At 39.2% G+C, this 23,860-nt stretch overlaps 1 protein-coding gene and 1 non-coding gene across 4 annotated transcripts in view; both read right to left on the bottom strand.

Annotated features, from left to right (window-relative positions):
* The window catches only part of POLA1 (DNA polymerase alpha 1, catalytic subunit), a 306,641-nt gene that overhangs the window by 240,093 nt on the left and 42,688 nt on the right, over positions 1-23,860 (bottom strand). For all 3 annotated transcript variants that reach the window (XM_065900491.1, XM_065900493.1, XM_065900494.1), the window contains 9 exons: positions 22,822-22,906; positions 18,092-18,153; positions 16,536-16,625; positions 14,489-14,605; positions 11,042-11,217; positions 8,609-8,738; positions 7,998-8,117; positions 6,401-6,500; positions 4,675-4,799 (listed from right to left, as the gene is read on the bottom strand). In XM_065900491.1, coding sequence (XP_065756563.1) covers positions 4,675-4,799; positions 6,401-6,500; positions 7,998-8,117; positions 8,609-8,738; positions 11,042-11,217; positions 14,489-14,605; positions 16,536-16,625; positions 18,092-18,153; positions 22,822-22,906 — 1,005 coding nt within the window. The remainder of the gene's footprint in view (positions 1-4,674; positions 4,800-6,400; positions 6,501-7,997; positions 8,118-8,608; positions 8,739-11,041; positions 11,218-14,488; positions 14,606-16,535; positions 16,626-18,091; positions 18,154-22,821; positions 22,907-23,860) is intronic.
* LOC136143156 (small Cajal body-specific RNA 24) lies at positions 5,298-5,427 on the bottom strand. Its single transcript, XR_010657855.1, has one exon. It is a non-coding gene; the product is annotated as a small Cajal body-specific RNA 24 (non-coding RNA).

Raw genomic sequence — 23,860 nt, 5'->3', positions numbered from 1 at the left:
AAGAGATCTTGGTACACATTCCAATTTATTTACAGCAACTATGGAGGTGCAATAAAAAGTAAACGGAAAGGATCTGGAGTCAGGAAATTTACAGTCCAGGCCTGGCTCCACCAGCACTAGCTGTTCTCAAGACTTGAGGCACTGCACAGGAAAATGATATGGAACCCATAAACTGCTTACATGTATAGTATTTTTTAGATGACCTCTAAGGTCCCTTCCAACTCTGAAATGTTCTCATATCCAAAATCCAAACTGGAAAGCTCAAATAAACAAACTGGTGGCGGGGGGCAGGGTTGGTGGGGGGGGGGTTGGCGCTGGATAACGATAATCATCCTAATACTGACACAGCAGCAGGACAAAGCCCAAAGAATATCATTAACCGAATGTATTCACTACCTTGTGGGGATGTCTACTCAATACCTACTCTGTAAAATTATCCTCTAGTCCCACAGAAGGGCCCATCCTCAGCAGACGCATTTGTACTGGGTGAACACACTCCTGTGGTCATGGCTGATGGATGAGTGTGTTCAACAACTTAGGCAAGCCTCTAAGATTCTCTCTTCTGGGAATATGGAATTGGGACTGAAAAACAGCCCCCAAGCATGTGGCTGGAACCAAAAGACATGTAAATTCAGGAGCTAGAGGGCAAACAGACGTCTTCTGCCCCATGTACAAAGAAGCAGAGAAAAATATACAGAGATAATAGGTTAATTTACATCTTTTACTGCTGAAGAACCAAATCTAATCAAATTCCCTACTGACAATCAATTGTATAAGCTTTATATACGAAGAACCACACATTAAGTTATTAAGCCCTACATAAAACTGTTGACTGAATCATCACTAGTTAAAATCCATGTGAGATAATTCAAAAAGATCCTTTTGAAGAGGATGTTTAATGAGTAGAATCATTAAGAAATGCTTTCATAGCCAAAATTTAAAAGCCTGAAAATAGCAAGTGTTTGGAGTAGAAGGGGAACAATTCACATACATGGCTGGTAAGAGTGCAAAACGGTATAACCACTTAGGAAAACAATTTGACAGTTTCTTATCAAGTTAAACATATACTGCCCATGCAACCCAGCAAATTCCCTCCCTAGGTATTTACCCCCCCCAAAATGAAAGCACACATCCACAAAAAGATCTGCATAAGAATGTTCACAGCAGTTTTATTAATAACAGCCCAAAACTGAAAACAATCCATATGCTCATCTCAGGGGAACTGGTAAGGGTGAAATACTTCTTAACAGTAAAAATGAAAGAACTACTAATACTGCAATAACATGGATTAATCTCAAAAACATTACACTGAACAAAAAAAGCTAGATACAAAACAGTACAGGGCTTCCCTGGTGGCGCAGTGGTTAAGAATCCACCTGCCAATGCAGGGGACATGGGTTCAAGCCCTGGTCCAGGAAGATCCCACATGCCGCGGAGCAACTAAGCCCGTGTGCCACAACTACTGAGCCTGTGCTCTAGAGCCCACGAGCCACAACTACTGAAGCCTGTGCGCCTAGAGCCCATGCTCCGCAACAAGAGAAGCCACCGCAATGAGAAGCCCACGCACCACAACGAAGAGTAGCCCCAGCTTTCCACAACTAGAGAAAAACTCGCTCGCAGCAACAAAGACCCAACGCAGTAAAAAATAAATAAAATAAAATAAATTAATTAAAAAAAGAGTACATACTGTATTACTCCATTAATATGAAGTTCTCAAACAGGCAAAATTAAGCTATGGTAATAGAAGTCAGATCAATGACTGACTGATGGAAGAGGGGATTGACTATAAAAAGGCCAAGTGTGACATATCACAACTTACAGGATGAAGCTAAAGCACTGCTTATAAGGGAAATTTACAGTTGTAAATATCTAAATTAAAAGAGAAGACCTCAAATCAATAACCTAACCTTCCACCATAAGAAACTAGAAAAAGAAGGGCAAACCAAACCAAAGAAACCAAAAGGGAAGTAATAAAAATTAGCACAGAAATAAATGAAATAGAGAACAGGAAAGCAATAGAGAAAAACCAAGGAAACCAAAGTTGCTTCTTTGAAAAGATCAACAGTGGACTTCTCTGGCAATCCAGGTGTTAAGAATCTACGCTTCCAGTGCGGGGGCGTGGGTTCGATTCCTGGTCGGGGAACTAAGATCCCACATGCCGTGACAAATGAGAACAATAAAATTTGGTTAGAACCCAGGGAATTGACCTTTAAAAAAAAAAACCACACAATTTATGGGAATTCCCTGGCGGTCCAGTGGTTAAGACCCCACGCTTCCACTGCAGGGGACGCAGGTTTGATCCCTGGTCAGGGAACTAAGATTCCACATGCTGGCGCAGCCAAAAAAAAAAAAAAATCAACAAAATTGATAAACTTTTAGCTATACTGCCAAAGAAAAAAGATGACTCAAATTACTAAAATCAGGAATAAAAGAGGGGACCATCACTACTGACCTTAAGGAAATAACAGTGACTAAAAAGGAATACTATTTACAATTTTATGCCAACAAATTAGATAACCTACACAAAATGGACAAATTCCTAGAAACATATAGACTCTACCAAAAGTGACCAAAGGAGAAATAGAAAATCTGAATAAACCTGTAACAAGAGACTGAATTAGCAATCAAAAAAAGTAAAGTCTAAGACCAGATAATTTCACCAGCAAAAGTTAAAGAAGAATTAAAGCGAATCCCTCACGAACGCTCCCAAAGAAACAGAAAAGGAGGGAATACTTCCCAACTCATTCTATGAGGCCAGTATTATCCTAAGACCAAAACCAGACAAAAACATAACAAGAAAAGACAACTACAGGACTTCCCTGGTGGCGCAGTGGTTAAGAATCCGCCTGCCAATGCAGGAGACACTGGTTCGAGCCCTGGTCTGGGAACATCCCACATGCCGCACAGCAACTAAGCCCGTGTGCCACAACTACTGAGCCTCCCCGCTCTAGAGCCTGCAAGCCACAACTACTGAAGCTCACGCGTCTATAGCCCATGCTCTGCCACAAGAGAAGCCACTGCAATGAGAAGCCCGTGCACCACAACAAAGAGTAGCCCCCGCTCGCTGCAACTAGAGAAAGCCCGCACACAGCAATGAAGACGCAATGCAGCCAAAATTAAAAATAAATTAATTTAAGAGAAAGAAAAGACAGCTTACACACCAATAGCCTTTATGAATACAGAAAGAAAGTCTTCAACAAAATACTAGCGCATCAAATCCAGTGATATATAAAAAGCATTATATACCAAAGCCAAGTGGGATTTATGTCAGGGACACAGGATGGCTCTACAATCAATATAACACATCCTATTAAAAGAATAAAGAACAGAAACCGTACAGTCAATAGACACAGAAACAGTAGCTGACAGAATCCAAAACTCTTTCATGATAAAAAAAAAAACACTCAACAAAATACTGATACTGATGATATATTGATATGGCCTCATACTGAAAAAGGCCAGCTATGGAAAACCCACAGTTAACATCATATTTACTGGTGAAAGACTAGATGCTTTCCCCTAATGTCAGGAACGAGACAAGGGTGTCTACTCTTGCCACTTCTATTCAACTGTACTGGAGGTTCTAGCCAGGGCAGTTAAGCAAGAAAAAGAAATATAAGGCATCCAGATTGAAAAGAAAGAAATAAAACTATCTCTGTTCACAGACAACATGATCCTGTATATAGATAATCCTAAGAAATCACAAACTATTACAACTAGTAAATGAGTTCAGCAAAGTTGCAGGATACAAGATCAATATACAAAAAATCAGTCATATTTCTATACACTTGCAATGAACAATCCAAAAATGAAATTAAGAAAACAATTCCATTTGCAATAGCACCAAAAATAATGAAATATTTAGGAATTAATTTAATAAAAGAAATGCAAGACTTGTACATTGAAAACTAGAAAACATACTTGAAACACGTTAAAGACCTAAATAAATGGAAAGACTCGATTTTCATGGACTGGAAGACTTAACACTGTTAAGATGGCAATATTCCCCAAACTGATCCACAGATCTGATACAGTCCCATCAAAATCCCAGCAGGCATTTTTGCATAAATTGACAATCTGATTTTAAAATAAACAAAATGTGAGATATATCCCTACAATGGAATATTCAGCAATAAAAAGGAATGAAGTACTAATACATACTACAACACGAATGAACCTTGAAAACAACATGCTAAATGAAATAAGCCAGACACAAAAGGTCACATATGACTCCATTTATATGAAATGTACAAAAATACACAAATCTAGAGGCAGAAGGATTAGTGGTTGCCTAGATCTGGAAGGGATGAAGGGATTGAGGGAGGTTACAGCTAAAAGGGATAGGGTGTCTTTGGGGGATAATGAAAATGTCCTAAAATTGATTGTAGTGAAGTTTGCAAACTCTGCAAATAAACTACCAGCCATTCAATGGCACACTTTAGATGGGTGAATTGCACGGTGCATGAGTTACAGCTCAGTAAAGCTGTTAGATAAAAGACACAGAACCAGTCTGAGTCTCCTTCTACCCAACCCTCCCCCCTTTTTTGACCACTAAAAAAGGATATAGTGTTATCTTTTATGAGGAAAAACTAGAACACTGAGCCCTTTGGTTATCTTCCTTCTTTAAGCACTACTTTTAATCTCAATATCCAGAGTTCCCAGTTGAATACAAACCTCTGTAACTTTCTGTGCCTCTGAAGCAACTCTTTGCACTGTTGTAAAACAAATGTTGAATTCCTGAATGATGGAAGGATACAAACTGTTGAAGTCCAGAAGCAAAATGAACTTATCATAAAAACCTGCAAGAGAAAAGCCCCGTTACAAAAAGTCTTTTAAAAAAGTAGATTTGGCAAAACGCCATATTAGAAGTAACATATTATGAAATGATATACTATCCAGAGCTGTGAGGTACACAAAAGGAAAAAAGGAGTCAACTACCACTCTGTAAAAATGACTTGTATTAGAGTGAAGAGTCAGGTCACAAAAGAAAAGGAAAGAAGAGATACTGTCTCGCCTTGAAATCCCAGCAGTCGCCAAAGTATGCCATTATTATAGGCAAACACCTTCCCATATCAATTACTTTAGACAAGTACCATGTCCATTTCCAAAAAACGCTGTTAAATTCTCCTTCAAGAAAGCATTCCTTCCCACCTACCCTCCACACCCCCACTCCCCAAATGTTTCATGAGCTACACCAGTGAGTGGTTATACATTTTTTTACAATCACACCTGCAGGGAATAAAAACAGGCAGCCCATTTACCTGTACACAAACTGCTGAGACAAGAGATGTACACAGAAATGTCAGCAGTGGAACGATCCACCCTTTTCACTTGCAAAGGGTGAACAGAAAGCTACTATATTTCTCTAGGACATTTACAAAGAGTTATCTTCACCGTGAGAAGAAACTGAATAAAAATAAATGTCCACAATTAAGACAATAATAACAACAGCAAGCATATATTGATAGCTTACTCTGTGTCTGGTACTATTATTCCTTAAATCTCTGCGTGGTATTTTTCTTGCCATCATTTTAAAGAAGAGGAAACTGAGGCATACGCAGGCTACAACAGGCAGCCCAAGCACATAGCCAGAATTCAAGGCCAGATCTATCTAACACCAAAGGATGAGTGATCTGTCTCATTACAACTCACAATAAAATCACTTTTGTCAAAAATGTCTCCTACTCAAGAGTTCAAGTTACTTGATAAAATTGACATTCATTCCTGCACAACAATGTGAATACAGTTAACAGCACTACTCAACTACACTTAAAAATGGTTAAGATGATTTAAAAAAATTTTTTTAATCTTTTCTAACTGTTTACCACAAAACATCTTATTTGCCATTCATGATTACAGGAAACAATTATTCTCTTGTTAAAGTTCAATTTGGTAGTTACTGCCTGTACTTTAACTTCGCTGTCCAATTGCACTGGCCCTCGCACGCTGGGCAGAGGCGGAGCCCAAGAGTAGATGGGAGGAGACAGAGGCGCTCCTACCACAGGACAAATAGGTTGGCAAACTGCACAGAGCATATCCTCCAACCTACCCCCTTTTTGTACCACTCGTGACCTAAGAATAGTGTTTATATCTTTAAATGGTTGAAAAAAATTTTTAAAGACTATTTCAATGATATGTGAAAATTATACAAAATTTACATTTCTATGTCCATAAATAAAGCTTTCTTGGAATACAGCAAAAAAAAAACCCACAAAAGATTCACACTCATTCGACGTTAGACTGGCAAACAAGATTTTCGCATGAACATGAGAAAATAAGGTCATTATGAAACCTATTCACTAACCTACAAAACACAACTCAGGCCTTCTCGTTTCTCAAGCCTGGCTCTGCATTAAGTTCCTTAGCATCAGGGGCAAACCGAGCCACTGCGTTGCCTTACCAACTTTCGGGTCCAATACCAAGCCTCCAGAATAAGCTGCCTTCTTACGTCCTTTTTTGTATTTATTGGTATCTCCATCAATGTCTTCATCTTCATCTCCCTAAAATCAAATGGAAAGATAACTTCACCAGCCAGCAACTAATGGACCAATTTAGAAGGTTTATGATCCCCCCCCACCTTTGCAACTGCAGTACACAGTTCTATTTAACATTCTACCTAACATTACTTTTAGTTAGTGGTCCTACCTCTGAGGAAAGACAGTTATTGTAATATTTTCATAAATCCTAATGAATGCCAAGCATGGTAGTTACCGAAACAAACACTATATCTGAGTTGATAAGTATGCAAATTCTACTTTAAAATATTTTTGAATTCACAGAACTTCACATTTTAAAATCAATGGACAGGGCTTCCCTGGTGGTGCAGTGGTTAAGAATAGAATCCGCCTGCCAATGCAGGGGACACGGGTTCGAGCCCTGGTCCAGGAAGGTCCCACATGCCATGGCGCGATGAAGCCCATGCACCACAACTTCCAGGCCTGCACTCTAGAGCCCGTGAGCCACAAGTACAGAAGCCCACGCACCACAACTACTGAAGCTTGCACACCTAGAGCCCGTGCTCTGCAATAATATAAGCCACCGCAATGAGAAGCCCATGTACCACAATGAAGAGTAGCTCCTGCTCACCGCAACTAGAGAAAGCCCGCGCGTAGCAACAAAGACCCAACGCAGCCAATAATAAACAAATAAATTAATTTTTAAAAATAAATAAATAAAATAAAATCAATGGACACTAAAAATTCAACTATTCATATTATGTAAAATTTGAGATTCTGAGTCCTCTTAAATTCATTACTCTAACATTCATGATGTAAAAGCACAAAATATTTTATATAGATATTATCATTATTCTCATTATTAATATGGACACCTTAAAATAAGTACATCCATATAGTGAAAATTCTTTCCCAAGTAGTTTACTAATAGCCAACATTCAATACCTCAGCAGATGTCAAACTCCTATAAGTGAATACTTCCTTTACTAATTTTGATAATGTGCATAAAACAAGCAAATATAAGAACCTGGGTCATTTTAACATTAGACTCCCATTCTGAATCAATTACTAGCAGTGCTGATAAAACAGTAGCTAAGTTTTACTTCCAATGTGATGGAGGCCACTTCAGAAACCTGATTGTAGTGACCTTAATCCTACTAGAATATAAAAATGAAACAATGCAACACAAAAATAAAGGCTTATGGGTTCAAGGAAATAAATGGTTCAAGTTGCATCTAAGTTTGGGTAGGGCTAACGAGGCAAAACGCTTTCCAGGTATGGTCACCTATCAGAGAGGCCTAATGCCTCCCTCAAAGAATTTCATATTTCACAAATAATTTTTATCTGTATAGAGAAACATAAAGAAGGAAGTGACCACACAAAACAACAAAACAAATGTGACACAGTTTCTAGAGTATACAGGGAATTAATTATTTGGGGAGCAGATACTATCACAGCAAAGAAAACCCCAAAAAACAGCTATCTAGATAATAAGAGGGGGGGGATAAGAAAAAGCAAAACACTATACAATTTTGGACCCACCGGTTTTTGCTGAGGCTTTCTGAAAAGCTGCTTGTCAGGCACAATGTAGTTGTTTTCATAAAATGCATGAAGCAACAAGAACTCGTTACGCTCGGATCGTCCACCCATCAGCGTCCTAGACTATTAAATAGAAGTTTTTTTAAAAAAACTTGAGCTCAAAACCAGAATAAACAAAAGCAACTTCAAGTTGGCAGATTTAATCATAGCACCTCCTTCAAAAATCACTCATCATAACAAAGGCTGCTTTAAAAAAAAAGGTGCTAAATTATTTCTAGCAGTTTCTTTAAGCACTATGGTTAAAATGAGACAAAGAGCTTAAAATACTGACAACTTGCGCTATTTCTTTACTTCCAAATGGACCATTCCACAAATCAGACACATCCAGATGTCAGAGATGGTCCTTATGTTCGTCCAAATTTCAACATACTGCACCTGGCTTTCCTCCCCTTCTCCCAAGCAGTTCTTCATTTTACAAAAGAAGCCCAGCTTTCAGAATACAAGTTACTTATTTTATAAGCATGCATTTAGACTCATTATCATATAACGACTACCCCCAGAAAACACTGGATCCAACAGGAAATGCTTTTTCCCCCTTTCTATGTTAAATTTACCATAATGTTCCCAGCGATGTTAGTGATCTGCAATGCTAATGGAAGAACATTTAGCTCACACATGATCTGCAAAATGAACCTGGCATCTTTCCAGGTGTGTTCCAACAGGTACAACAGATAAGAAGAGTCACTGTACAGAAAAGAAAGAATGAAACAGAATCAAGTAATTAAAAGAAACAATGATTATAATCATAACTTCATAAACTATCACAAAAAATTTTTGGTATAAGTTAACTTCTGAGCAATGGCACCGCAGCTTTGGAAACAATTTAAAATAAGGTCAGTATGAAATTAGGAATTCATTCATACCATTGGTCCCAATCAATGCCCTTCTCTAAAACACACAAAAAATCCCACAAAGATACAATCTGAAAACTCCCTAAATTCTTCCATTCATCCATCCATTAAATACGTATTACATACCCACTCCGTGCCAGGCATTGTTCTAGATGCTGGCTGTGACCAAAACAGACAAAAATTCCCGTCCTCAAGGGGTAGACAGAATATAAATTAAAAATTTAATATGTGATATGTTATATAACACTAAGCATTAAGAAGAAAAACTAAGAAGCAAAGGGAATATTAAGTGTCAGGAGCAGAGACAAATTTTAGTTAGGGAACTGAGAAAGAGTTCACTGAGAACAAAAACCTGCAGGAGGTGAGAGAGCAATCCTTGTGGATGGGTTATCTCTGAGAGAACATTCCAGGCAGACAGAACAGCACATTCAAAGGCCCTGAGCTGAGCATAAATCTGGCAGTTCAAGTACCAAGAAAGAGACCAATGGCTGCAACAGAGAGAATGATGGAGAAGAGTAGAAGGACAGAGCTAACGGCAGAGAGACCCATTGTATAGGACCTTGTAAATCGAAATAAGTACTTTGGTTTCTACTCTGCATGAAACAGAAGGTCACTAGGAGACGGTAAGCAGAGTGCCATATCTAACTTTAGCACGGTGACTCTGGTTCCTGGGTTGAGAACAGACAGCAAGGAGTCAAGGGCAAAAGCAAGGAGACGAGTGAGGAGGCTAATATAAGAAAGACCCAGGGCTTCCCTGGTGGCGCAGGGGTTGGGAGTCTGCCTGCCAATGCAGGGGACACGGGTTTGTGCCCCGGTCCGGGAGGATCCCACATGCCGCGGAGCGGCTGGGCCCGTGAGCCATGGCCGCTGAGCCTGAGCGTCCAGAGCCTGTGCTCTGCAACGGGAGAGGCCACAACAGTGAGAGGCCCACGTACCACAAAAAAAAAAAGAAAGACCCAGTGACCCAGGAGAAAGAGTTTGGTGGCTTGGACCAGGGTGGGTCCAACAGAGGGGAAAAGAAGTGGTCAGATAAAGACATATTTTGAAGATGGAGCTGACAGGATTTCCCGATGCATGGAACATAAGATGTCAGAGAGAGGAATCAGATGCCTCAGAGGTTCTGGGCTGAGGATGACTTTGGAGGTTTCCAGCGATACTGGAAAAATAAGAGGAACCTAGAGGAGGTCAGGAGCTCAGTTTTGGAACAAGCTGAGTTGGAGGTTAATGTCAGACATTAAGTAGAACAGGCAGGTGGAGATATGAGTCTGGAATTCAGGGAAGAGAGGTCTAAACTGAAGATATGCTGGCGGGAGGCATCAGCACCCATGTGGTATTGAAATTCCTGCGACTCAACGAGATCAACCAGGGAGGGAGTGCAGTCAGAAAGAGAAGCAGTCTGAGGACTTGGGAGGAACAGGCAGAAAAGAACGAGGAGTGGCCAGAGGGGTAGGAGAAATTTTAAGAAATCATCAAGCACAAAGTTTGTTACGCAAAATGAGTAAGTTCTGGAAATCTAATGTACAGCAACGTGGCTACAGTTAACAATAATGTATCATATACTTGAAATCTCCTAAGAGGGGTAAATCTAAAGTGTCCTCACCACAAAAAAAAAAAATGAAAAGAAAAGAAAAAATAGTGATTGTGTGAGGTGATGAATAGGTTAATTAGCTTGATTGTGAGGATTATTTCACAATGTATATCAAAAACATCAAGTTGTACCTTAAATAAAATACACTTTTTATTTGTCAATTTGACCTCAACAAGGCTGGAAAAAAGAAATAATCAGCAATATCTCCAAATATTTGAATGACTTCTCAGATTTTATATTTCTAAAATATTTGCATTAATTTCTGAATTAATGGCAGAAACCTAAATATCACATCAATTTCCAAACTGCTCTCAGGAAGCATCAAGATGGTGTTAAATGAGGGAGATATTACGATAAAATTAGAATAATTCAAAAAGCAAAATAATTCAAATTACTCAAGTAATGGAGATGGTGATTCTGACATGAAGACAGACAACCTCCCCCTTCATAACACCACAGGCTCCTGTCTCTCCAGCCTAAGGATGATTCTGGTGTCTTGCTGTTGTTAATTTCAAGACAGACAAATTCTGAAGCATCCATGATCATACCTGTACATATTTCGTATATTTTCCATTGGGATTACAACCCTTTCAGTTTTTAGAATCTGCTGAACAAGTTCAGACAAATGGTAGCTTTTACAACGAATCAATTCCTTTGCTGAAATTTCCACATCACAGATCATTCGGCCACAGGTAGCATTTCTTTCACCAAATCCACTCCTGCCCTACAAGGGGAGGAAAAAAAGCAAATCCCATGGAAGAACAGATACTGAGAACATTTCATTCTAACTTGCTTTGAGGCTAGTCCCAAAATTACGATGATGAAACTCTCATTGTTCCATTCATGCATTCATTCAGCCATCAATCAAATGTTTTTGAACACTGACTACGTATCTGACACTGTTCCAGGCACTCGGAATATAGGGATACAGCGGTGAGCAAAATAGAAAAGCCTGGTCTCAATTGAAATATACAATAAAAAAAAGAAATTATATAGTTTTAGGAGGTCATTAAGTACACGAAAAAGAGAAAATAGAACAGGGTGAGGGGAAAAAGGAATTTGGGGGGACTACATCTTAAATAGGGTGATCGTGTAGACCTCACTGAGAAGATGCCATATAAAGAACCCTGAAGCGGGTAAGGGGTTAGCAAAGCAAGTGTTGGCAGGAAGTGTTTTTAACAACTCTATCGCCATAAAGATATGAATAGGAAAAGAAGCAAGAGCACTGGCTCCCAACTCCAAACTGTGGCAGCAGAATCCTCTGGAGAGCATTATAACGGTACAGAGTCCTAAGCTCTCTGATGAGGCAGCATGCCGTTCTACTGATAGCCTTTAACTAAAATAAGATTCCAAGTGCTGAGCACTGTCAGGTTTAGGAAATGAAGGTGCTTCATCCAAAACCACCCAACCTCCCTTCAGTGAAGCAAGCAGGTAGAATGAGAAGTGACAAGCTTTACAAGAGTCACACGGGGCCTGGATTCAAAATTTTAGTTCTTCCCTTTACTAGCTCTAAGATCTTGAACAAGTTCTGCCACCCCTGTGAGAATGTGCAATAAACCTGGAGCTACTGTGAGAGAGAACGAACACAGAAGGCATGCTGCCCGTTGTCTTCTCACAGACTCAGTGTCTGCTCCCATCCCCCAACCCCCGTTCCTCCTTCCAATCTCCTTCCTTAACGAGAACCCGCAACTCTGCTCTTAGGGATGCCCAAGTGGAGCTAACAAACATGTGCTGTCTCTAGATTCTAAGAGCTGATTTTTAAAACTACCAGTGGTTTTTTAAGGAACCTCCATACTGTTCTCCATAGTGGCTGTACCGATTCACATTCTCACCAGCAGTGCAAGAGGGTTCCCTTTTCTCCACACCCTCTCCAGCATTTATTGTTTCTAGATTTTCTGATGATGGCCATTCTGACTGGTGTGAGATGACATCTCATTGTAGTTTTGATTTGCATTTCTCTAATGATTGATCATGTTGAGCATTCTTTCATGTGTTTGTTGGCAATCTATATATCTTCTTTGGAGAAATGTCTATTTAGGTCTTCTGCCCATTTCTGGATTGGGTTGTTTGTTTTTGTTATTGAGCTGCATGAGCTGCTTGTAACTTTTGGAGATTAATCCTTTGTCAGTTGCTTCATTTGCAAATATTGTCTCCCATTCTGAGGGTTGTCTTTTGGTCTTGTTTATGGTTTCCTTTGCTGTGCAACAGCTTTGAAGTTTCATTAGCTCCCATTTGTTTATTTTTGTTTTTATTTCCATTTCTCTAGGAGGTGGGTCAAAAAGGATCTTACTATGATTTATGTCATAGAGTGTTCTGCCTATGTTTCCTCTAAGAGTTTGATAGTTTCTGGCCTTACGTTTAGGTCTTTAATCCATTTTGAGCTAATTTTTGTGTATGGTGTTAGGGAGTGATCTAATCTCATACTTTTACATGTAGCTGTCCAGTTTTCCCAGCACCACTTATTGAAGAGGCCGTCTTTTCTCCACTGTATATTCTTGCCTCCTTTATCAAAGGTGACCATATGTGCGTGGGTTTGTCTCTGGGCTTTCTATCCTATTCCATTGATCTATATTTCTGTTTTTGTGCCAGTACCATACTGACTTGATTACTGTACGTTTGTAGTATAGTCTGAAGTCAGGGAGCCTGATTCCTCCAGCTCGTTTTTTTTTTTTTTTTTTTTTTTTTGGGGGGGCGGTACACGGGCCTCTCACTGTTGTGGCCTCTCCCGTTGCAGAGCGCAGGCTCAGCGGCCACGGCTCACGGGCCCAGCCGCTCTGTGGCATGTGGGATCTTCCCGGACCAGGGCAAAAACCCATGTCCCCTTTATCGGCAGGCGGACTCTCAACCACTGCGCCACCAGGGAAGCCCCCTCCAGCTCCATTTTTCGTTCTCAAGATTGCTTTGGCTATTCGGGGTCTTTTGTGTTTCCATACAAATTGTGAAAATTTTTGTTCTAGTTCTGTGAAAAATGCCAGTGGTGGTTTGATAGGGATTGTACTGAATCTGTAGATTGCTTTGGGTAGTAGAGTCATTTTCACAATGTTGATTCTTCCAATCCAAGAACATGGTATATCTCTCCATCTATTTGTATCAGGTTCCTTAAAAAACTACAAATAGAACTACCATACGACCCAGCAATCCCACTACTGGGCATATACCCTGAGAAAACCATAATTCAAAAAGAGTCATGTACCAAAATGTTCATTGCAGCTCTATTTACAATAGCCAGGACACGGAAGTAACCTAAATGTCCATCATTAGATGAATGGATAAAGAAGATTTGGCACATATATACAATGGAATATTACTCAGCCATAAAAAGAAATGAAATTGAGTTATTTGTAGTGAGGTGGATGGACCTAGAGTCTGTCATACAGAATGAAGTAACTCAGAAAGAGAAAAACAAATACCATATGCTAACATATATATATGGAACTTAAGAAAAAAAAAAGGTCATGAAGAACCTAGGGGTAAGACGGGAATAAAGACACAGACCTACTAGAGAATGGACTTGAGGATATGGGGAGGGGGAAGGGTAAGCTGTGACGAAGTGAGAGAGTGGCATGGACATACATACACTACCAAATGTAAAACAGATACCTAGTGAGAAGCAGCCGCATAGCACAGGGAGATCAACTCGGTGCTTTGTGACCACCTAGAGGGGTGGGATACAGAGGGTGGGAGGGAGGGGGACCTAAGAGGGAAGAGTTTTGGAAACATATGTATATGTATAACTGATTCACTTTGTCATAAAGCAGAAATGAACACACCATTGTAAAGCAATTATACTCCAATAAAGATGTTAAAAAAAAAACTACCAGTGGTTTTTACCAATAAAATGCTGAATTCAAAGGAAAAGGTGCTTAGTGCCAAAGTTAAAATGCCCTATCATAAGGCAACAGATTCCTAGTCAAAGAAGCACAGGGTACTCCCTGGTAGCTACTTCATATAAAGAAACCAAATAGAGAAGTTAAGATTTTGAAAATTATTATTACCCCAAGCTTTGGCATGTTGGATCGCTTCAGCCGACCTATCTTGGACCAGTAAGGAACTTTGCACACATTAATTCTCTGAAGTAGCACTTCCAGTTCAAACCCATAAATATTATGACCCTAGTGAGAAAAAGAAGGCAGCCAATAACATTATAAGAAACGCAAATTAGAGGATTTATCTTCATATGCATAGAATTTCTTTGCCCTTTCTTTTTCTGGTCTCTAATTGAAGGCCTCATGAGCTTACCTCCGATTGGGGTCCTTTCTTCTCCAGGAGTTTATTCATCAGCAGCATTCATTAGCCTTGACATTAACAAGGTTGCTAAGCAGATTGCTGGAATAAACTTTATTTTATCCTAATTGATGCAAGGTTCATATGATGTCTTTTAATTTGCAACTCATGCTTCACAGTCTCATGCAAATTTTAATGTCCCATACTTTTTAGGTGATCAGTAAAAGCTGTATTCAAACAATTTCTTCTTACTTCCTTAAAAACCAAGAACCCAGCTATGTTGCGTGACAGTTTACATAGACATCTCTAGAAAACGGAGGAAGTGCATCTAGTTTCTTCCTAAAGAACTGAGTTCAAACACTACTGATTTAGACTCTTAATCAATGTGCAACTAAATAAACATATACTATCACTCCATACTTCAAATAAGAACTTTGCTAAAAACATGGAAACAAAACTATCCCGAGTAAAAAAATCTCAAAAATATTACCAAATTTTCCATGTCTGTAATGATAATTCCCATCATGTGAATTTTGTTTATTCTAGTAAGTTAAACTAGATGAAGTTTAAAATAAATTAATAAACATATTTGTCACTAATTTTAATTAAAAATATATACCACTATATATTTATGGCAAGTTTGTCTATTAAACTAAGAGACCCAAAGGACATGAGGAAGTCTCATTTCCAAATTATCATGTCTGGGATTAGGGACTCAAACCCATGTCAGGATTCTCTCTTATTTCAGTTTGGATTTCTCACAAAGTCTTGGCTCTTACACCCTAGAGCAGGCCAGCTACCCTAGACTCCAAGATATCTCCTTGGGGTCCAAGAGAGAGACTACTAGTGGAGATTGGGTGAGGGCCTGGTGCTGAGCCAGAGCACCACAGGAGGGCACTGTGGACAGAATCTTCCCAGCACTTTCAAGATGGCTCCTGAAATACCATAAGGGAAGCGGGTGCAGAGACACTGGTAACAACCTACAGGCTCTCAGTACTTTGGCTACACCATCTTCCAGAGAGGTGTCCAAGAGCAAAAACGAACACAGAAATATACGGCAAACATTTTTCACAAGGCTTCAATGTAACCAAATTACTGATATTACACTTAAAATACAGGCATTTATATGCTACTTCCCTCCAAAAAACCCAAAAGCACAAAATAATTTGATTGGTCCATTAACCCAGAAAAAAGACAAAAGGAAAAACTCCTTGATAGGAGTCTACAAACTAAGGAAGGCTGGAAGAAACACAAAGCAAAATGTTGTTTTAGGACTCTTCGGAACTGTGGCAGAGACAACTCAATGAATTATTACCTCTTACTATTTAGTAGGAGCATACTCAGTCATCAAGAGAAAAAAAGACTCCTGGCCACGAGCTCTCAAAGGAATATGCCAGAGATCCACTGAGCTCATAAAATTAAAATACTTACACTTTGGGGATACGCACCAAACCAAGGGAATTCACTCCTGTGACATTATACTGCTGGGCCACTAAGCCAAAATTTTGGAGCTATTAACAGTTGACATGAGTTGACTTATTTCTGGGCTGCTCTCTAACTATAAATAACAGGAGTATCCTAAACTTCAACAGTAATTTGTGAGTTGCTTTTCTATTAGAGGGGAAGAAAAAGTATCTTGTAGTAGGTTGGGGTTTTTTCTCCTTTCTGTTAGGAGAAAGTATAGCAATTCCCACCAGTCCACAGGGTTATTTCACTCTGAAAAGATTCTCCACTGCTCAAAAAGTACCAATCAAGTCACACTGAAAAGAACTTATGGAATGAAGAGCTTCCCCACAACATGGTCAAACATCTACTCACCACAATGATATCAGGATCAATTTTGTGAATTTTTGCAAGGAAAAAACCTAGCAGTGTTCTTTCTGTTGCAGCAACCTCAACCTTCACATTCTGTTAGACAAAAACATTCCAGTCACTTATCTTTACTCTCAACTACTATACCTTGGCTCCTTGTTCAAGCAGGATAAGATTTCTTAGGGTTAAAAGAAACGATCCATTTCAAAATTAAATGCAGCAATGAAATTCCTGATTCTAGATTTCACAGTAATAGTTGCACAAAATCTCTGAGGAGCTCATTCAAGTAATAAACATGTGAATGAAGCAAAATTTTAAGTGCTGAGCACTATCGAGTGCAGAAACGTCCCTCCATAGGGACACGCTTGTGTATCTGGACACATTTTATACCATCTGAATCAGAGTACCTATCAAAAACATTACTTACTTTCCTATATAATCCCTGGTAGACTTTGTTGTTTACGTATTTACCACATAAAGAGATCCCAAGGACTGTATAAACTAATCCCAAATAGTAGTGTAAAAACCCATAAATAAGAAACTAGACTAAAAACAAACATACATGTAAGAATTAAGTTAAGTGTCTTAAATAAAACCTATCTACACACAAAAGGCTTCCACTTGGATTACTCAATATAAATCAGATATTCAAAAGATCCACTCTTATTAAGACTCTTAAAATGAAGTTGATAGCTATGCTTTCTACAACTAGCTCAGGTTTAAAAAATATCAGTTTGACTCTAATGGAATTTTCCAAGGTCATTTTACTTACTAATTCAGGGCACTTCACAAATAATAGCCTGATCTAATAGTACCCCCAGACTACTGGACTTCTCAAACCAATTTAAAGTAAGTGGAACCTGATAAGGTTGCTAACTTTTAATTTTGGCAAGTGAAGACTTTAAAAAAAAATTTTAAAACCTACACATTTACCAACCCAGGCATTTCATAAAAGAAAAAACATACTCTCCAAAAATAAAATTCTTCATATTGAATACGTTTACTTTTATGAAAAACTCACATTATACTACCCCCCCCCCCATTTTTATTAAGGACTCGTGAAAACTTCTTCATGGAGTATACTGGGAGTTTAGAGATCACTGATCAATTAAAGCCAGCCCACACCAACCCTCCCAATATATGTCACCTTTAATATCCACAGCGTTCTCAACTTCTCTTGACTTCCTTCAAGTTAGCGGGGTGGGGGTTGGGGTGGGCTTTACCCAACACTTTCCCAAAACACTAATCATGTGATCATGCAATTTTGGAAAAGCTTCCAATTAAGTTATCTGAAGGAGGGTCTGAGACCACCCATCTATTAATAAAATGTCAAATCCCATTATTTCCAGGAAGTGAAACATTTAAACATTGTTAAATAACGCTTCTAGTTTTAAACTTCTAATACATTTTTAATGGGTTAATGCCATAGTCCAATCTAACAACAGATCTAATAAATTAACATATAAAATAGCGTATTTCTACTAATCCATAGCATTCTCCTTTTCTCTTTTTAAACAAATACATATTTCATATTTAAAAGGAATAAACAGTGAGTTCTTTACCTTTTCCTTAATGCCTTCTTTAAAATCATATGGAAAAATACAATCCTTTGGTTTAGACACAACTGTAAAAAGGAAAAAAATAAAGATTCCAACACCCATCTTAGTCCAATTTCAAGTACACATACACTGCAAGTTTCTGAATGGAAATCATCTTAAATATAAATAAATTCCCCTTGATCTCTAAATAGTTGCCAAAACAAACTACATATCCTAAAATTCATATGGAACCACAAAAGACCCTGAATAGCCAGGGCAATCTTGAAAAAGAAGAACAAAGCAGGAGGCATCATACTCCCTGATTTCAAACTACATTACAAAGCTACAGTAATCAAAACAGTATGATGTTGGCATAAAAACAGACATACAGAGAGCCCAGAAATAAACCCATACATAACATGGTCAATTAATTTATGACAAAGGAACCAAGAATATACAATGGAGAAAGGAGAGTCTCTCCAAAAAATGATGTTGGGAAAACGGGACAACCACATGCAAAAGAATAAAACTGGACCACTATCTTACACCATACACAAAAAAGTAACTCAAAATGGATTAAAAACTTGAACATACTGGTGGCGCAGTGGTTAAGAATATGCCTGCCAATGCAGGGGACACGGGTTCAAGCCCTGGTCCAGGAAGATCCCACATGCCGCAGAGCAACTAAGCCCATGTTCCACAACTACTGAGCCTGTGCTCTAGAGTCCGTGAGCCACAACTACTGAGCCGACGTGCCACAACTACTGAAGCCCACACGCCTAGAGCCCATGCTCCGCAACAAGGGAAGCCACCGCAATGAGAAGTCCGTGCACTGCAACGAAGAGTAGCCCCCGCTCACCGCAACTAGAGAAAGCCCGCACGCAGCAACGAAGACCCAACACAGCCAACAATAAATAAATAAAAATAAATTTATTTTAAAAAAAACAAACCTGAACATAAGATCAGAAACCATAAAACTCCTGGAAGAGGGCCTTCCCAGTGGTCCAGTGGTTAAGACTCCATGCTCTCAATGCAGGGGGCACGGGTCCAATCCCTGGTCAGGAACTAAGATCCCGCATGCCATATGGCACGCCCCCCGCACCCCTCAAAAAAGAAAAACAACTCCTAAAAGAAGACATAGACAGTAAGCTCCTTGACAGCAGTCGTGGCAATGACTTTTTGGATTTGACGCCAAAACCAAAGGCATCAAAAGCAAAAATAAACAAGTGGGACTACACCAAAGTATAAAGTTCTGCACAGCAAAGGAAACCATCAACAAAATGAAAAGGCAACCTACCGAATGGGAGAAAATATTTGTAGATCATATATCTGATAAAGCATTAATATCCAACATATATTTTTAAATTCATACAATGAAAACAAACAACCTGATTAAAAAATGGGCAGGGGAGCTGAATAGACATTTTTCTAAAGACATACAGAAGGCCACCAGGTACAGGAAAGGGTACTGAACATCACAAATCATCAGAGAAATGCAAAACCACAATGAGATATTACCCACACCTGCTAGAATGGTTATTATCAAAAAGAGAAGAGATAGAAAGTGTTGGTTGGAGAGGATGGAGAGAAAAGGGAAACCTTGAGCACAGTTGGTGAGAATGTAAACTGGTACAGTCATGGAATTTCCTCAAAAACTTGAAAATAGAACCATATAATCCAGCAATTCCACTTCTGGGTATTTATCTGAAGAAAATGAAAACAGTAACTCGCCACTTGCGATAACACAGACGGATCCAGAGGGCATTATGCTAAGAGAAATAAGGCAGAGAAAGACAAATACAGTATGATCTCACTTACATGTGGAATAACAAAAACAGAAAAGAAAATGAAAAAAATGAGCTCAGATACAGCGAACAGACGGTGATTGTGGGGGCAGTGCACGAAATGGGTGAAGGGGGTAAAAAGGTACAAACTTCTAGTTATAAAATAAATAAGCCTTGTGTATGTAATGTACAGCATGGTGACTACAGTTAATAACCCCGTATTGCATATTTGAAAGTTGCTAAGAGAGAAAATCTTAAAACTTCTCGTCACAAGAAAAGTTTGTAACTATGGTGATGGATGTTAACTAGACTTATTGTGGTGATCATTTTGCTACATATACAAATATGGCATCATTATGTTGTATACCTGAAAGTCATACAATGTTACATGTCAATTATACCTCAATTTTTAAAAAGTTTAGAAGATTAAATCTGAAAAAAAAAGAATACCCAAGTACAGAGCCCTAAGTCCCTACAACTGTTAAAACTGCTTTGATGAAACATTTGCTATCCATCTAAGTCAGAATGGAAGATATTTAAGTCTTTCCCAAAGGAAATGCCCACCACCACCAAAACCTCAACCAGCATACAATGGAGGAACTCAGTCCAAACTTCTCAAAGCTAGGATAGTAAAGATGACCAAAGCTTCCCCCACTACACTCTCAACTCTCTGTCATTCACAACAGCTGTTCATACAGTGACATAGTCAGAGGAGGTAAATGTTGAAATGAGCTAATGACTCTCTCTTCCACATATTTTCCAAACTATTCTCAACATCACTTTATTTTGTGTATTCAACCCAACTTAAAGGGTAAAACTTCACAAAAATAACACATCACCCTCCCTTCTCTGCTTGCTTCCCTTGTCCCACTTTCCTAGTATCCAAGAAACCTGACAGGAGATGCTGCCCCAGTTAATCTCTGGTTCTGGGCTGGAAAATAACCTGGGAAGCATAACACATCAATAGTGTCGCGCCCTTATTTTATTTTTTACAAAAAAATGACTATTTAACTGGCCAAGTTCTCAACATGCAATACGTCATAATCCACGGTGGAGACTGCCTCATGGCATGCAGAATTCTGTGGAATAGTTTCATCCACGGAATTGTATGCATAGCACAACCCAACTCCAGCACGATATTACCATAACTCTGCCCAAATAGGTAAACATTTATTTATTCCTTGGCATCTTGCCTCATCACACAGAAAACTCTGGCCAGGCTTCTATGACAGGCTTTTAGGGTGACATCATGAAAAGAAAATAGTTACAGCATAATTTTGACCCAGAAGAAAAAAACTACTCTACCACAATAGAGTAACCACTGGAACAGAGAAAAAGATATCAAACTGCCTCCCGACTTCCACTCCTAGAAAAAAATTAAACAGCTGAATAGGAGCAACCAGTCCAATAAAACTTAGGGTCCTCAGGCTTCCCTGGTGGCGCAGTGGTTGGGAGTCCGCCTGCTGATGCAGGGCACACGGGTTCGTGCCCTGGTCTGGGAGGATCCCACATGCCGCGGAGTGGCTGGGCCAGTGAGCCATGGCCGCTGAGCCTGCGCGTCTGGAGCCTGTGCTCCGCAACGGGAGAGGCCACAACAGTGAGAGGCCTGCGTACCGCAAAAAAAAAAAAAAAAAAAACAAAAAACTTAGGGTCCTCAACTGACCAAAAACAAACTTCTTTAGCAAACAAAAACAAAAATAAACAAATGGGACCTACTCAAACCTAAAAGCTTTTGCACAGCAAAGGAAACCATAAACAAGATGAAAAGACAACCCTCAGAATGGGAGGAAGTATTTGCAAATGCAGCAACTGACAAAGGATTAATCTCCAAAATTTACAAGCAGCTCATGCAGCTCAATATCAAAACAACAAATAACCCAATCCAAAAATGGGCAGAAGACCTAAATAGACATTTCTCCAAAGGAGATATACAGATTGCCAACAAACACGTGAAATAATGTTCAACATCACTAACCATTAAAGAAATGCAAATCAAAACTACAATGAGGTATCACCTCACACCGGTCAGAATGGCCGACATCAAAAATTCTACAAACAATAAATGCTGGAGAGGGTGTGGAGAAAAGGGAACCCTCCTGCACTGTTGGTGGGAATGTAAATTGGTGCAGCCACTATGGAGAATAGTATGGAGGTTCCTTAAAAATCTAAAAATAGAACTACCATATGACCCAGCAATCCCACTCCTGGGAATATATCCAGAAAAGACGAAAACTCTAATTCGAAAAGATAAACATATCCCAATGTTCACAGAAGCACCGTTTACGACAGCCAAGGCACAGAAACAACCCAAGGGCCCATTGATAGACAACTGGTTTAAGAAGATGTGGTGTGTGTGTGTACACACACACACACACACACACAAATGGAGTGTTACTCAGCCATAAAAAGGAATGAAATATTGCCATTTGCAGCAACATGAATGGACCTAGAGAATATCATACTACGTGAAATAAGTCAGAGAAAGACAAATATTATATGCTACCACTTATATGTGGAATCTACAAAATAACACAAATGAGCCTATATACAAAACAGAAACACACAGACTCACAGATATAGAAAACAAATTTATGGTTACCAAAGGGGATGGGCGGTGGTGGGGGGTATGATAAATTAGGAGGATGGGATTAACAGATACAAACTACTATACATGAAACAGATTAGCAACAAGGACCTACTGTAGAGCACAGGGAACTAGAGCCAATATCCTGTAATGACATATAGTGGAAAAGGATAGATATATATTATATATAACCGAATACTTTGCTGTACACCTGAAACTAACAGAGTACTGTAAATCAACTATACTTCAATTAAAAAAAAACTTCTTTAACAACATGCACTAAGTATCTTAAAAGCATTTTTTTTAAGTTACTGATCCAACAGCTGGAGAAAAAACAAGAAAGATAAAAATCAAGCCATTAATAAACCAGCTAAAAAAATACATACCACAGAAGTGTGAGTGAAAGGGAGGCCGTGGGGGTGCTTTATCTAGTGCAAAGCTGTGATGCACCAATGCTGCCACAGCAATAATCTGCCAAGAAAGGAGGAGAAAATCACTTACCAGATACCTACTACGCAGTCTGCATTCTCAGCACAACCACCGAGAATAGAAAAAGATACAGATTTTAATCCGTAAGAATACTTTAACTTTTTATTACGGAAGTATTTAAACTAAAAAATAGAATAATAAAATCAACTCTCATACGCCGATCACCCAGCTTCAATCATCAACTCATCAACAGCCCTACCCCACATTATTCTGAAGCAAAACGCATACCTATCACTTTATCCAGAAATAAGTCAGCAGGTATCCCTAACCAAGGTTTCTCAACCTCGGCGCTATGGACATTTTAGGCCGAATAATTCTTTGCTGTGGGGCTGCCCTGTGCATTGTGGGACGTTTAGCAGCATCCCTGGCTGCCAACAGCACCGCTCCCCACTCCCAGTCTCCAAGTTGTGACACCAAAAATGTCTCCAGACATGGCCCAAAACCCCTTGAGGGTTAAAATCTCACCAAATTGAGAGCCATTACTTTAAAAGATGAGAAGTTTTTTAAATGCAGTACAATCATCTCAGCTAATTCAACTAACAGTGTTTCCTTAAAATCATTAAATATCCAGGCAAGATTCAAACTCTCATGTTTTCCCAACTATCTCAATTTTATTTACCAAATAAGTCCATACTTTGCAACCGGCTGATATGTTAAACTGTCTAAGTACAACTCCTCCCCATCTATTATTTCTTGCAATTTATTTGTTGAAGAAACTGGGTGGTTTTGCCCCGTAGAGTGCCCCCCCGGTAAAGACCCTGCTGCTCGTATCCCAATAATGTCATTTAACATGTTCTTCTGTTTCTGTACTGCCTGTATATTCATATGTGGATCTGAAGGCTTGATAAAAATCAGATTTTTTGGCAAGAATTCTTTGGAGGTGCTACTGATCACTGGTTATCATCGGGTCTGGTTATCTCTACTCTAGTGATACTA

The sequence above is a fragment of the Phocoena phocoena genome, chromosome X (assembly GCF_963924675.1).
Source record: "Phocoena phocoena chromosome X, mPhoPho1.1, whole genome shotgun sequence".
In the NCBI taxonomy this organism is placed as follows: Eukaryota; Metazoa; Chordata; class Mammalia; order Artiodactyla; family Phocoenidae; genus Phocoena; species Phocoena phocoena.
This window is presented reverse-complemented; position numbering and strand designations above follow the sequence as displayed.